Source organism: Boleophthalmus pectinirostris, unplaced genomic scaffold, assembly GCF_026225935.1.
Source record: "Boleophthalmus pectinirostris isolate CB_2022bp ecotype Guang Dong unplaced genomic scaffold, ASM2622593v1 HiC_scaffold_2, whole genome shotgun sequence".
NCBI lineage: Eukaryota > Metazoa > Chordata > Actinopteri > Gobiiformes > Gobiidae > Boleophthalmus > Boleophthalmus pectinirostris.
This window is the reverse complement of record NW_026571152.1, coordinates 11,542,995-11,558,763: the sequence shown is the minus strand read 5'-3', so window position 1 is coordinate 11,558,763 and position 15,769 is coordinate 11,542,995. Positions and strand designations below refer to the sequence as shown.

Below are 15,769 nucleotides of genomic sequence, written 5' to 3'. Positions count from 1 at the left end.
ATATTTGTTTTTTATTTATAAACATTCTGAACATAGACTGACTTTCTGTTATGTGGATTAAACCACTGTAACACCTCTATGCCTTAAGTACATTACTCATCATGTTGTAGGCACGAAAATATTAACACACATCTTCATGTTACATTTTCATCTAATGCAATTGTTTTTATCTAAGAGTTTACACATCATAATTATAATAAACATACTGGGGGTCAGATTACTATAGTCATAGGATTTTGACTTCCTTTATATACACTTGATGATTGTCAATATTGACCTAACGTTACTTCTTATTTTACATCATAATAACTATAATTAAGAGTAATTATAGTTAAACATATTAGGGGGTCAGATTACTATAGCCATAGGTATCCCCTATTTAACTACTCAATTTATCACTCCTGTCTATTTTAACAAGATTCCACATCATTAAACATCAATTACCTAACTAATTAATAACTACTTAATTTTCAGTAAAATATGTGTTTAAACAACTAAGTAATTAACATTCAAAAGTTATAATCGACATAAAAAATGCATAAGTTCTTCAAAAAACACCTTTAAATGTTTTAATTTGCAGATATGGTATTAATATTCAAAGTTTTTCTATAGAATTCAAGTTCTTTACTGATAAAATATAGATTTTCATAGGGGGGTTAGTTTTCTATAGGTGGGGTCATCATACCATAATAAGATTCTGACCCTGGGGTCAAAATACTATATGGTATGTTGACCCCGGGGTCACCGCACAGGGGTCAAAATCCTATACCACATCGACATAATTGTACTATAAACCATTTCATGTTTACATAGCACTGAGCTGCGGAGACACTGGGAAAATGTATTGGAGGACAGTGGTGCCTCTGCCCCGGTCAGTCAGTCAGAGGCTGGAGGAGTGTGGAGCATGCGGGGGACAGCATTTTTCTTTTCCAAAATTTGTGCCAGGCTTTTGTTGTTTTCATCCAAATTAGTATAGCTGATCTGACCGAAAGCAAAGCTTTTACAATTTTCCAAACCTAAATATTTGCATATTTGTAGTTAACACCCTTTTGATTAAATTTGCTTTAATTTGTGCTGCTGTCAGACCTCCTGGACACAGAAAGGTGTCTTATGTATGCAGATTGCGATTTGACTAAATTCAAATTTAAACTGTTTCATTTATATAAAATATGGATTTAAAAAAATGTGGTGCTGTTAAGGACCAAAATAGTTCATTTTAATGGTACAAGCATGAAACTTTGCCAGAACACTAACACCCCCAGAACTAATATTTGTGGATATGGAACCAAGTCTAATTTAACATTGGAGCTGAGAACTCCGCATGACACAAAATGGACTAAATGAAAACGAGGCAAGCATAAGAAATACTGCATAATCCAGGGCTACTCAACTGCAAACTCAAAAGGTCCACTTACCAAATGAACAGTGTTTCCAGAGTCCGAAAAAGTCATGGTGTATTTCCAAACTTCTAACAAAAATGTGGTAAATCGACATGGAACATTTGAACTATGTACAAAGTAGAGCTTTGTAGATGGCTACTTTAGCAAAGCTAAGCTAAGGGCGCTCTGCTCCCATTCCTCCTGTACCACTGTCACTGCGCTTGTCTCTCTGCAGAGCCGCTCTTCTGTCTGTATCATGTCAGTAGATCGCACCAATACTTCTGCCCCACTGAAAAATTAAAACAGTAATTGAGCAGCAGAAAGAAAGTTTGGAGTGAGCGAGAAACTTGCGAGGGACTGGCAAAAGGCGGGGATGGAGAACACAGCTTCCCGGCATCCCGGAGGATGCACCGTGCAACTTTCCTGGAAGTCATTGGATAGATCGATAAAGCCTGAACTTCACTGACAACCGAAACCATCCTGTCGGGATTCAGACAGGCTGGAATAATTCTAACTGGAACTGGTGCTGAGTCTGACGACAGCTACACAGAAGAGGAAGCGGCGCCCCGTTTACCCATGGAGCTATTAAAATAATTTACCTCTGAATGTTGCAGAGTTGCTCAGAAGTAACAGGGAGGGTGAAGAATTCAGTGGATTTAGATAAACTTGTTATGTTATGTTGTTTATGCTATAGCTATCTGAATAATCAGTTTTTCTCTATTCTGTTGTTATTACTATAACTTGCCTTTCAAGATAAAATGTGTGTTTTTGCTCTCTGATTTTATAAAATATATTTCTCCAAAAAAGTGCGACGTATAGTCTGGTGCAACTTATATCTTTTTTCTTCTTCATTTAGCATTTTTTTGGATACAGAAACATCCAAAAAGCACAGCAAAAAACCCCAAAACAAAACAAAAAAAACAAAAACTGTAATCTATTCCAATGTAGTGATTTGATACTGATTTGTGCTGACTTGTTCAATAAAAACAGTTGCATTTGCAGTTTTTTCTGTATATTTGTATTTGTTGACACTACAAATGTGTTAAAAAAAAACCTCAGGCCTTTCAGTGGGTTTCAAATAATAATAATAATAATAATAATAATAAAAATTCAGTCAGTTCAAAAGTGCAGTGGAGTAGAAAGCACAAATACATACCCTCAAATGTAGTACAGTAAAAAGTATCTCTTTAAAATGTTCTTAAATGTGTGAGTGTGAATGAAACAAAACAACTCCAGGTATGTTTGTGATGATGAAACAATATCATAACATAGATCATTATAACTTATTAAAATAAATATATGAATCTTTTTTTAAATTTAGAATTTCAACTAATATTTTTTACAGTGCAGAGTGCATTTAGACTTTGTTTAAATCTCATGACCTTTTCTTGTTCTTCTATTTGAATTACAAATGATCTACAAACATGACTTTTATAGATTTTGTAATATTTCTGTAAGCTGCTATATATATATCTATATATATATCTATATCTATATCTATCTATCTATCTATCTATCTATCTATCTATCTATCTATCTATCTATCTATCTATCTATCTATCTATCTATATATATGGTTCTGGTCTAGTTCTGTTTTAGTCCTGGTCTAGTCTCTGGTCTAGTTCTGGTTTAGTCCTGCTTTAGTCCTGGTCTAGTTCTGGTCTAGTTCTGGTTTAGTCCTGCTTTAGTCCTGGTTTAGTCCTGGTCTAGTTCTGGCTTAGTCCTGTTTTAGTCCTGGTCTAGTTCTGGTCTAGTTCTGGTTTAGTCCTGCTTTAGTCCTGGTTTAGTTCTGGTCTAGTTCTGGTTTAGTCTTGGTTTAATCCTGGTCTAGTGCTGGGGCCTCATTTATAAATCTTGTTTAATAGTTTAACAGTGTAGTTATACTTATACTTATACTTATAGTTATTAATCCTTTGAAGATGTGTTTGTTTGTTTTTCTCCATAAGTTATTGGATTGTAGTACAAGTGAATAATTTACTCTTTGGGCATTGAATTTGTGCATTGTGTCTTTTTCTGTTTTATCTGTGTGTTTGTTTTTTGTTCTTGTCTTTGGAGAAGATAATGGATCCATTACTGCCCGTGCTGTGCCTTCTGGACACCAGTGTGCCCAAAGACAGGCAGCAGTGTGTCCTCCAGGCAAGCAAGGAGGCCAAGGCCTACAAGGCTACGAGCACACACTGTCCAGACCCAAAAACAGCTTACAAAGAAGGTAACAGAGCGTGTGTTCCAATCCTGTTTCCTACTGTCCACACATTGTAACCGAGCTTTTGTTCCCCCTTACTCATCTTCAGCTCAACAGAAATGTCAGCTGGTCACAGCTTCCCCCACTGAGACACAGATCCTGGGTCAGCTTGTCATCACATTTGGCAAATATTCGGGCAAGAATTTCAAATGGCTGGTCATCGATGGCCGCGTCGTCCTTGAAGAGGTGGACCTGGTTCTCGTCCATCCCCGCTGCTCCCTTCAAGATCTCAATGGCACGCTGCACCCGTGCGTAGCTGTTAACTTACACTACCGCCACATAACAAGGTGGAACAGAGCATTTTGAGCTTTGAAGACGTAGACAGACTAATATATAAAGGGTCACTCAATATGTAAATGAAACACAACTCTAGGTATGTGTTTTGATGAAGTAAGAACCTTTTAACAGAATAAAACCAAATAAAAGAAAATAATACATAAATTCCGACGCTGTGTCCCGCGCATGCGCAGTGGGGCTGACGTGTTGTTTTGGAAAATCACGTGAGTTGCGTCGTCACCAGAGCGAGGTGCCAACATGGCGTCGGACTCTCTTCACCAGGTAAAAAAAAACATTTAAAAACAGCCCATCGCGGCTTTTTACCTTGTTTTTCTCACTGAATCAGGTTTATACCACACTACCGGACTTGACAGAGGAGACTTTGTGATTCGTGATTGCAGAATGCTGAACTTAAAGGCTTGTTTAGCAGCTTTAGCACATGTTAGCTTAGCCGCTGTCACCTGCTTACAACGGTGTCACCCCATAGTAAAACACGCCTCTTTTCTACCCTATTATTAACCTTCATGTGAACTGTTTACCTTTTTAGATTCGCCACTATTTCTTCATTAAATACACAGATCTTTAGCCATGTTGAGCTTCGTGACGTCGGCCCTAGTTTGACTAAATGCAAACGTATTTCCTTTTAAGTCACTTCTGTACAATGTCTGTCGTGGTAAAGGACACTAAAGCTACAGTTGTGAGTAAGCTCTGTTATCTTATACTTTACAGTAGCTAGAAAACATTTAAGCGTATTGAAAATTAGCGCTTTCCTCTTGCTAAGATGCTAACCGTGACAAGAGTAGGAAACATGGCTGAGATTGGTTTATATTGCTTTAGGCTAGGTTCATTTCCTTTTAGTTTATCCCCATGAAAGTCTAAGTTTTAGTATTTGTAGTAAATGCTGAATAATGTTCTCAAATTTCATTAAAACTCATTACAAAACAGTTTTTAGCTTCACTTTTAGTTTCACTGCAGAGATGACGTCCATAGTCATAAACTAGTGTTTGGTATTGTAAATTAGAGGAATATTTAAGTTTTTGGAATATATTGTGATCAAAATAAACCACGACAACAATTCTGAATTTGAGATTGTGTTATTCCAAGGAATTTATTGGTAGTTTTGTGATGATGTCATGCTCCCAGATTGGGGGAGTATGACAAGACAAATTTCCAGACTGATTACATTGTACTTTCTGTTTTTACTAATCTGTATTAAATATTATTTGCCTATAGAATATTGTGATGTCATCTGAAACCCTGCAATAAATCACAAAAAACTCATCATTAAACATAGGTACAACAGATAAAGCATTGTATTAACACTATCTTCACTTTCGGATATTAGTAAATAAGATTAATTAAATTACTATAAATTCATTTTCACTCTGGAAAATTTAACCTGTAGAGGGTTGAATGCACAACTTCTATGACTCATTAAAGATACAAACTAAGTACCTAAGAATTTAATTGTGCTATTTATTTATTGCAGTAGAGGTTTTCAACCATATGACATTTCAATATTATCATTTAGCATGTCTATTTACTTCAGCAGTATATATCGTACTTTAAAATTTGTTACTTTGACAGACATACCCAAAACTATTCAGCCCTAATTGAAAAGACTAAGCTTTTTAAACTAAATATTCAACTTGTGGAATGATTTTGCGTGTAACTTGATGTTGTTTCTTCTGCTTCTTCTTTTGTTTTCAAGGTGATATTTGAGCATGAAGGAGTCTTTATTCACCCTAACAGTGATGATGATGGCATTGACCAGGACTTACTTATTTCTGGTTCACTTCGACTTGTGGACAAGGTAAAACTATGGGTTTTAGATCGGTCAGAGGGAGCAGGGGAGAGGGTCAGACGGGACAGGGCAAAGGATCAGACAGAGGAGTTTAATTTTATCTTTCATTTATTTTCAGGACAGTGAAATCCTTGTGGAATATAAGCCTCTGGAGGACACAGTGGACCCCTCAAACATGCTCTGTGCAGGAAAGGTTTGTTACCAGTTAACAAAAATTCTGAACTGCAGCTGTGTTAGTTCAGAGAAATGAAACTTGAGACATTTTCTGAACTAATGTATATCTTCAGTTCCTCATTTACAAGAATACAGTGCAAAATGCATTAAGTATAACAATGAGGTCATTATTTTTATCTCAAGAAAAGATGACATTTTGTTTACTCAGAATGTGAATATTATTAGATAAGTGACATGATGAGTTTCATTACAGTGTATTTTTTTTTCTTATCTAAAAAATGTCTAAAGTTTGTTAAAAAAAATATTTTAAATTGTGGGTTGGAGACAGCTGGAGGCAAAAGTGAAGTGGAACCTAATGTGATTTAGGGGGAATAGAATATATAATAGAATAACACTGAATATGAAACATCAAAGTGGCTTTGACAAATGAGAATCACTCAGACACATGTGAGTGATATCAGAGCCCTGTTTAAAGACATGTTTTATCTTGTGTAAAATACAAATTTAAGGCCGAGGCTATTTTTTTCTTATTGTATGTAACAGTGAAGCAAACTAACTGACATGTCTGACCTGCAAATTGTTTCTTATTATTACTAGTTAATTAATGAAAATGTGCTATGGTCTATTTAACTATACTCAAAGTTGCCTCAAATTTTGAATGTTCTGATGACAGCTTTTTAAAGGACCTATATATCTGACAGTACCGATTAACATTTACATGACTAATGTCATGTAATGAAAACTTCTAGACAAAGGCTCTTACAGACAAGCCTGATTTTTGACTTGTACATACAGTATTAATACTATTAGAGGCATACTGTGTGTATGTTGTGTAATACTGAAAAAAAATAAAAAATAGTTGTGATTTTTTTGATATGCATTGTGATTACAATTATATTTACAATTTATGTTTTAACAATGGGATGTTGTTCAGAGTTCATTTTTTTCCTGAAGAATTGACAAGACTGAAATACGACAACCTAATACAAGCATCCCATTTCAGAACATGTTTGTACAGATCAAAATTACATGGTTAGCAGTTTTTATGCAAAATGAGTCAGGAGATTTTGTTGTTTGTAGAGGAAATTATGGCACTTAAAAAACTGCACCCTTTGAGATTTGCTCACTGCGTCCATTCAGATTGTGATCTTGATTGGAATGAATCTTGCAGCCATAATTGTGTGTTGTGATCAGGACTCAAGCTCAGTGGTGGAGTGGGCCCACAGTCCAGGAGAGAGAGTGCTGGAGACTCAGCACAGCTATGAGACCGAGTGGGACATGATCAACGCAGTGAGCTTCAGGAAGAGGCCGTGCTCCAATGGATCCAATGGAGAAGGTATAGATAAACACACACACACATACACACGCCATTGTAAATACAGTTTTGTTCTGTGAATGGTTTTAGTGAAAAATTAAGATGCCACAATTCAATATAAAATTTTGTGTTGCAATTATTTTGAAAAGAAATATTTGTCATTTTAATCAGTTTTATATTTATATTATTCATATTGACACCATAAACAAGCAACACTGAAATCCTTAATTCACTTTCATTCAGATTTATCCAAAATTATCAAATTGATTGTAAATTACATTTTTTAAAAGAAGAGTGCAGTTTGAATCCTTTCAGGCATATGTCATATGCACAGCACATTTTAGTTGCATACAACTGAAAGGCTGATTTTCCATCTTAGAAATATATTTAAAATGTAATAGAATTTAATAGAAAATTAAATGCATAACCAGACACTACATCTAAAATGTGATTATTGTCTCTGGTCTCTCGTTAGGCTTATTTTGTGGTTGTAGGTGAAAGTGTGCTTTAAGGTATAGCCATATTAATGGGATTAATCTGATAGACTAGCCAGATCCTCCTCCATCTTGCCATCTTGTTCAAAGTATTGTAAAAGCATGTATGGTCTTGGCTGTTCAGGCAAGGGATTAACAGAAAAGTAAATACATAACCCAACACTATATTTAAAACATGCTCTCTTCTTTCATTGTCTTTGGTTGTGTCTCAGGCTCTCTACATCACAGTCACGAGCGCAGTCGCTGGGCCTTCAGCTTCAGTCTGCGGGAGTTGCGCTCTATCACAATAAAACAGGAAGGATGGAGTTTTCTGATTTTCAAATTAAAAGACTCTTCGTCCTGTCTGCCTGCGCTGCACTTCCACCAGGGCGGCAGCACAGAGTTCCTGGATGCGGTCAGGAGATACGCCCTGCTCAGCGAGTGAGTACAGGTCACAGGGGCTATATAAAAGGGGTGCGGGGTGGGCCTTGCTGACCAAAATAAATATTACAACATAGGTGGATAAATGCTTTCTTGATCCTGAAGGAAATTCAATATATGTTTTACTTTTTTCCCCTGTGAAGTATTACACTACAATAGTTTATATGAATCAAAAATGTTCCCCACACAAAAAAGTAAACACCCTGAAATATCAACTCAAATCTTTGCCAGGTCAAAGGTTTGAAACTTGTGTGGACCAATTGCTACAGCTGACCAAGACACTTAATCACCTTACCTAGAATGATTGTGGTGTGTGTGTGTGTGTGTGTGTGTGTGTGTGTGTGTGTGGGTGTGGGTGTGAGAGTGTGTGTGTGAGAGTGTGTGTGTGTGTGAGAGAGTGTTAGTTGTGGTCAGATTGGCAGTCTGTTTTACGGCAATCTGCCCCAATCTGATTATTATCATTACAAAGCTCTAAGTACATGTTCTTAAATGCATGGGATTGTACTTTTATTCTATTAATTTATCAGTTTGTATTTTAGTCTTCCCTGGTTTTTACTATATCTTACATTGAAAATCTAATCTATTTATCAAAAAAAAAATAAAAATAAAAAATGTTTTGGGCACTATATGACAATACTGAAAAACTGCTGGAGTCAGCGTGGCCCTTTATTTGTTTAACATCCTTCCTACTGAAACAGGCGTTCTAAATTTGCATGTAAACCACCTCCACCTTTCACTCTAAAAATGGCTGACAAACTTGCTTCATAAGACTCAGCAGTTTTCTGTCAAAGTTCAATCAGTGGCTTCAAACGTCTTCATAGATTTTAATATGTATTGTTTTTCCAAAAATCATTTATATGCTAATGTTTTATTTACATGCATTGGAAACAGGAGAGCCTCACCTTGGCTTTGCACGTCACTTGCCTGCTAACTCTACCTCGCTGTGATAACTGTTATTAAATTTCTTATCTCTCGGTCAATAATAAAACATGCTGATTTAAGAGCAGAGGGTTCAGGCTCAGAGCGCTGTTTGTCTGTCAGTCCATGTGTTTGTTACGTTCATGTGAGCGTGAGGAGATTAAGAGATGAATGGAAAGATGAGATTCTATGTTTAGTTTCCAGGAAAAGGTGGTGAGTCATGGTGAGGATCATACAGAAGATTACACTAGGCTAAAGATTTATTTAAAAGACAAGTCTGTGTAGCGTTGATACTTTGCAGTGACATCACACTGGAGGTTCTTCTACACTATTTCTATGATGGAATGTTGCGTAGTCACCATGTTGACACAATGCACACATTTGCAAACACAGCCAAAAAGTTTTAAGATTAGAGCAGTCGTTACAGTTAGCATCATATCCCCCATATTGTCTTCTCAGATCTGCAGATGATGAGTCCTGTCTTGTGGTGAGCACGCCAAACAGAGCTCTGTCCCAGTCCTTTGAAAACCTTCTGGATGACAACAACTACAGCCTTGTCAATGTGAGCACAGACATCAGAATTTTGTTTATTAATACTGACAGAGAAGAACTTTGTGTCAGTTTTTGTTTTATGTGGATAAGCCCGGTAATTAGAGAGATATGAACTATAAATGAGGTTAACAAATCTGCAGTCTTCAGGTTGTCAGCTTCTTTTCTGCTGAACCCTCTAACTATTCAATGGGCTGTTACTTGTTTGCGCTGTTTCATTATTTATTTTTGTCATAATTCTAAAATGGTGTTGCCAACTAGTAATGTTTTTACATAAGTTTGTATGTTAAAGCAAAATAATTCAGCAAAAACACCATTTTAGACCATTTCCTCTCATGAAGTTGGATATGGAGTAGTTTGTTTTGTTTGTATGTGTTTTTACAGAAATTAAAGAAAGACCCTTATGTGACAACACTGGGTGGTTTCTCTAAAGTGACTAACTACCTGTTTGATGCACTAAGAGGGCCAGAGGAGCAGACACGGCGCCCCCCAGAGGAAATGGCAGATCTGCTCGGGGAGGTCAGATTTAGTTTTAGTTTTAATTTAACCTTTGTGTATCGTTTTATGTTGCTTAAATGAGATGGACTCTTCTGCAGGTGATCCCAGGACTGGACATAAACCAGCAGGAAGAGCCAGGCTTCGAGGTTATCACCAGGGTAAGGGAGAGGGGACATGTTTTTATTATATTTTTATTTTTCAAAATCAAGAGTAAAATGTAAGGCTGTAGATTAGTGTTTTACGGGGCCATGTGCAGTTTGAGAATTTTTTTTTTAATTTAAAGACAGATCTCCTAATGCTTTTGTTATCCTTTTGGGTCATTATTTAGAACTACATTTAGACTTGGTTTAGTCCAACTTTAGATAAATTATATGATAAAGTCCTAGTTTAAATCTGGTAGTACTCAGAAAACCAAAAAACATAAATGTTACTTGGTGTGAAATATTAAACAAATTAATTTAATGTTACCTTTACTGAATATGTATCCAATTAAGGGTGCATTCACACCTGGTTTGGTCCAGGTTTGATACCAGTTTAGTCCTGACATAGTCCTGGGTTGGTCTAGTTCTAGTCTTGGTTTTGTCCCAGTATAGTTTGGGTTTAGGTTTGTTAATCGTCCTTTAATTTTCTTCCATCCACACTCAAAGTATGGATTCAATTATGCTTGTAAATTTTTTTGAAATATATGAAATACATTCCTTTGTTTTCCCTCAGATCGACCTGGGCCCTCGTCCATCTGTGTCCAGGAGAGACCCAGTGTCTGTGGAGGAGTGGACCAAGCACCAGGATCCAGAGGGGAGAGTGGTACGAGTGCCTCAGCTCAAAGAAGCCATCTTCAAAGGGGTAAGACCATAACATTACAAGGTGAGACACAACCACATTATTACTGCTTCTGGATTTTAAAGTGCATATTTTTGTAATTATGACTTGGTTAGGTGGGATAGTACTTGTGGTAAATATTCATAGTTTTACATCAATCATGTGCCCTTTTGTTAAGAAAAATAGACTATATGTTTTGGCCCTAGGTGATGCATCTCTACGAATGTCACATCTACGGCCCATGTCTAACCAGGAAGTAAAATTATCACCCTCACCAAAATTACAAAACTAGAAAAGACTAAGCAAGATTTTTAGTAAAATTTTACATTTAGCTACATTAGTTACGTAACTATTAGAGAAATGAGTAATGATTACTAATCTGTCATATGCACTTTAAATAGATAGATAAATACTTTATTGATCCCAAAGGAAATCAAATTTTGCTAAACTGTAAACTACACACTAATAGGTTTTTTTTGTTGCAAGATTTAATCTTGTGTAAATTTGAAGTTCACAAATTCACCAGAATCAATGTGTTTTGAGTCAAATTACTGTAACTGACAGATGGGACCATTCACAGGGCAGCCTTGAGGTTTGGGTGGAGTCAAAGGCTTTTCTCGGGAATAGACAAAAGATTGATGTGGGAGTGGGACTGTTGGCTTTGACTGGTGACAAAATAAAGTGTTATATGGGATGATTCTGTTTGTGTTTAGGGTCTGTGTCATGCTGTGAGGAAAGAAGCCTGGAAGTTTTTATTGGGATATTTTCCCTGGAACAGCACAGCGGAGGAGAGGAAGGCTCTACAGAGGAGCAAAACGTAAGGATCACATCACCACCGTCATCGAAATTGAAAAGAACAGTTTCAACAAAGCTATCCCTGAAACATGCACAATTGGCTATCAATATCATATATCAATATTTTAAACTTTTTGAAGCTTGAGGACATTTTGAGTGTGGTAGAAGTCACTCTTCTGTATAAAAAGATCAAATATGAAAACTGTTTTATATATGCATATATATATATATATATTGCAGTTTTGTCCCTTGTTCACAGAGACGAGTATTTCAGGATGAAGCTTCAGTGGAAGTCTGTGAGTGAAGAACAGGAGAGACGAAACTCACGCCTGAGAGACTACCGCAGTCTGATCGGTGAGGGGTTAATGCAAGTATAAACTGCTAAGGATGGATAATATAGTAGTGACATCATGCTGGGGGATTCTGTATATATGTCTATGATATATTGGGATTTTGACTCAAAAAATACATTTGACTATCATAATATATCCTATATAACCAAATAAGCCACTGTTCAACTTCAATACTACTTTTCTTTTTTTTTTTTCAGAGAAGGACGTGAACCGCACGGATCGAACAAACCGATTTTATGAAGGCATTGATAATCCAGGTTTAGTTCTGCTCAACGATATTCTCATGACGTACTGCATGTACGACTTCGACCTGGGTAAGCAAATGCAATCACTTTACTTTGCCATGTTTGTGGTTTTATTATGAAGTTTTATTTATGTGTTATAGTACATTATATTTGCTTCCAAATTTCCCTGCTTGTCTCCATGGAGATGTGGTAGCTTTGCCTTGAAATTTACACAGCATGGAATTAAACAAATTTATAGGCATTTTTTTATTGCTCAAAAGTACCTTGAAAAACATGCATTCTTACTGTGAGCGGGCTCACCTCTTCACAGATCTGATCTGTTACTTGGTCTTGTGATATTATTTGCTTGTCTTCGTTTAATCTTATACTGTGAATGTTTCAGGAAAAGCAATCAGATCTCCCTTGAGATAGGCAGGTAGCAGACCCTTCACCAGAAAAATTATAGTGCTTTTTAAAGAATTTCACCTTAATATAGTTAATCTTTAATCAGTCATTTTTGCTGATGTAGGTATTTCTAGATCATTGGAGACTGAATGGGGAAATCAGATTTTTATTTAAACATATCTGGTCTTCTTTGCTCTTTATTCTATTTCTGATTCTAACATATATTTTTTAGAGTTTTTACCAAAATGTATTTATTTTATTGTTTGTTTTCAGGTTATGTTCAGGGCATGAGTGACCTGCTGTCTCCCATCCTCTATGTGATGGAGAACGAGGTGGATGCGTTCTGGTGCTTTGCCTTTTACATGGACCAAATGGTTAGCACAGGTTAAACTTTAGTGATATTTAAAGGTCCTGTAGTAAAAAAATTGACTCTTTAAGCCGTGTTGTCATGCTGTTACCTTCTCAAAACATCTTGAGTTTTGTTTCATTCACACATTTAATTAAGCCTTTATTTATTTATAACTTAGTAACTTGGAAAGGCAAATAATGGTGCAATGAGTTTGTCTTTCTCAGCCCTAGATAGAGCCTCTTTCCAGTGAATTCTAATGTCTTGTTTGTTTGTTTTTCAGCATCAAAACTTTGAGGAGCAGATGCAGGGGATGAAAACTCAGCTGGTGCAACTTGGCTCTCTGCTGCGGCTGCTCGACCTGGCCTTTTGGAACTACCTCGGTACAAACTCACTGTTACAGTTCTTTGGGGGAGGAAGGGCTAAATTTACCCATTTACCAAATAAATGTGTGCCCAGCTTTAAAAGACAAATTCTACCACAGAACTCCTACCTGTACTCCAGTTTAGTGTTAAAGAATAGGCAGTGGGTGTTGTCATGTGAATCCCACCAGTACACTGTAGTCAATAGGAGCAGTTGGAGGCAGCATGTATGGTAAATGCTACATCACATGCTTTGCCTTGTTTTCACATGTCTCTCCACTGTTTCTCCACAGAATCTCAGGACTCTGGGTTCTTGTACTTTTGTTTCCGATGGCTCCTGATCCGCTTCAAACGAGAGCTCAGCTTCCAGGACGTCCTTAGGCTCTGGGAGGTCAGTTACCATGTTTATAATCTTTAAATATCCATATATATTTCTTTACTACTACTACTTCTACTACTACTACTACTACTACTATCACTACCACCACTACCACTTTTTATAATAACATAATTTTAATGTGTACAGTGTATACTGTGCTTAAAGTGTTAATGAAGCAGTGTTGTGCTCAGGCACTGTGCATACCTGTCTCTTCCTGCTTTTACTCCTCTTTCCTCCTCTTCTCCATCTCTTCTCTCCCTCCTCTTCTCCATCCTGTTGTGCATGTTCTATCTTTGCTGTTGTGAGAGGCAGTGGTCAGCATGTGACCACACAGCCAACATTAACCATTTCCTTGTAATAATATTGTATTTTCTTCTTGCGTTTGCGTCTGTGTGTACAGGTGATGTGGACGGAGCTCCCATGTGAGAACTTCCACCTGCTTGTATGTTGTGCCATTTTAGACTCTGAGAAACAGAAGATCATGGAGGAAAACTACGGCTTCAACGAGATCCTCAAAGTACGGCACATTTTGCCATAATTTAATGAAGGTTTATAAACTGTAAACTGGAGTTATGCTCAATCAGGTTTTCTCTTTTTGTAGCACATCAATGAGCTGTCGATGAAGCTGGACATAGAAGAGATTCTACACAAAGCTGAAGGCATCTGTCTGCAGATCAAGAGCTGCAAGGTACAAATAAACTGATACTTTTCAAGTCCTCTATATAGTCCTCAGGGCTGCCCAGTATATCACAATCAGAATCGTAATTTGCATTGGTGCAGTTATTGATGGAAAATCTTTTTTCACTTATTCAGGCCAATCAGATCTGCGGAGAGGCAATCCCACTCATATTACAAATATTTTTTAGCAATACAAACATTGCACTTTTAAATACAGTTTACAATTTCTCTTGTTTCTGCCAGGACTTGCCCCGATCCGTGAGTTCGATCCTGGGTTTCACCTCTGACCCCTGCGACTCTTATGATGACTCTGACCTCCGTGACCCTCACAGAGCCTCACAGCGAGCAAATACCTACTCCAATGGACATGGACATTTATCAGAGACCCCTGCCCTTGTCTCCTAACCCCCACAGAGCAGAGGGGAGTGTACAGAAAGAAGACTATTTTTGTAATTTCTCATTTTTTCTTTATTGAGTTGTCATTCCTTTATCCTGATCATTTAGAGGGGAACAATTTAACTTTTTTACATTTTAAATATTGCAGCCTTGGGATACTGTTTTTTACTGCCTATATTGTGAGACTAATGGTCAGGAAGTAATTATTTACAATCAGCTGCTGATGATTCAAATGCAGATATTTCATCACATGTTTAATATATCAGTAATTACCGGGCCTATCCACAATAAGATGAGACTGCAGGTGAAGAGCAAAAAAGTGATATTTAAAGAAAGTTGAACTTTGCACCAGTTTTTGTTTCATGTTGATTGGCCCAGTAATAAGAGAATGTAACTATAATACCTTTATTCTCACTGTACTTCTGTGACTGTAGTTCATATGGAGAGAACATAGACTGTATATAGAAGTGGACTAAGGGAGTGTGATGTTACCCACAGTGTTAGAATCCAGCCAAATGAAGCCAATCAAGGCTTGGCAGTTATGGTCGGCTAATTTTTTGGAGATCCATATTTAGAAATCTGACTGTGTGTATCATAGCAACCAAAGAGCTAATCAGAAGTGACGCTGTTACTCGCCCCAAACTGCAGGGATTGGGCAGGAAGCAATCAAACGTGTTGCTAACATTAATCAAAGCGACCTTGGGGAAAAGAAGCACCTGATTGGTCTGTTATTAATGTTCATATCTTGATTGGGCACAGTAGTGAAAGAAAAACTTTTAAGGTCAGAATGAAAGAGGAGTGACATTTTTTCTATAGAAACTAAGTAAATTGGAGTCAGAGCCAAATAGTGCCCATGCTCACTTCCTATTTGGAACGCAGTCATTTTATTTATATTTATATATTTCGGTGTCTCTCATAGCTCTATATATATATATATATATAT

General features: G+C 36.9%; 1 protein-coding gene across 4 annotated transcripts; it reads left to right on the top strand.

Annotated features, from left to right (window-relative positions):
• Positions 1–4,039: 4,039 nt before the first annotated feature.
• Positions 4,040–15,177, top strand: tbc1d15 (TBC1 domain family, member 15). Of its 4 annotated transcripts, none has more exons than XM_055155326.1 (19): positions 4,040–4,179; positions 5,609–5,710; positions 5,820–5,894; positions 7,070–7,211; positions 7,897–8,104; positions 9,482–9,584; positions 9,956–10,090; positions 10,168–10,227; positions 10,784–10,912; positions 11,602–11,705; positions 11,943–12,037; positions 12,234–12,350; positions 12,939–13,039; positions 13,295–13,394; positions 13,667–13,764; positions 14,153–14,269; positions 14,354–14,440; positions 14,566–14,586; positions 14,674–15,177. In XM_055155326.1, exons 1-19 carry the CDS (start codon positions 4,156–4,158, stop codon positions 14,833–14,835), a joined length of 1,980 nt encoding a protein of 659 aa, XP_055011301.1. In that variant the 5' UTR covers positions 4,040–4,155; the 3' UTR covers positions 14,836–15,177. The 4 variants fall into 4 exon arrangements, with proteins under 4 accessions (XP_055011301.1, XP_055011300.1, XP_055011302.1 ...); XM_055155325.1 differs by lacking the exon at positions 4,040–4,179 and adding an exon at positions 4,407–4,594; XM_055155327.1 differs by lacking the exon at positions 4,040–4,179 and adding an exon at positions 4,407–4,598.
• The last annotated feature ends 592 nt before the right edge of the window (positions 15,178–15,769 follow it).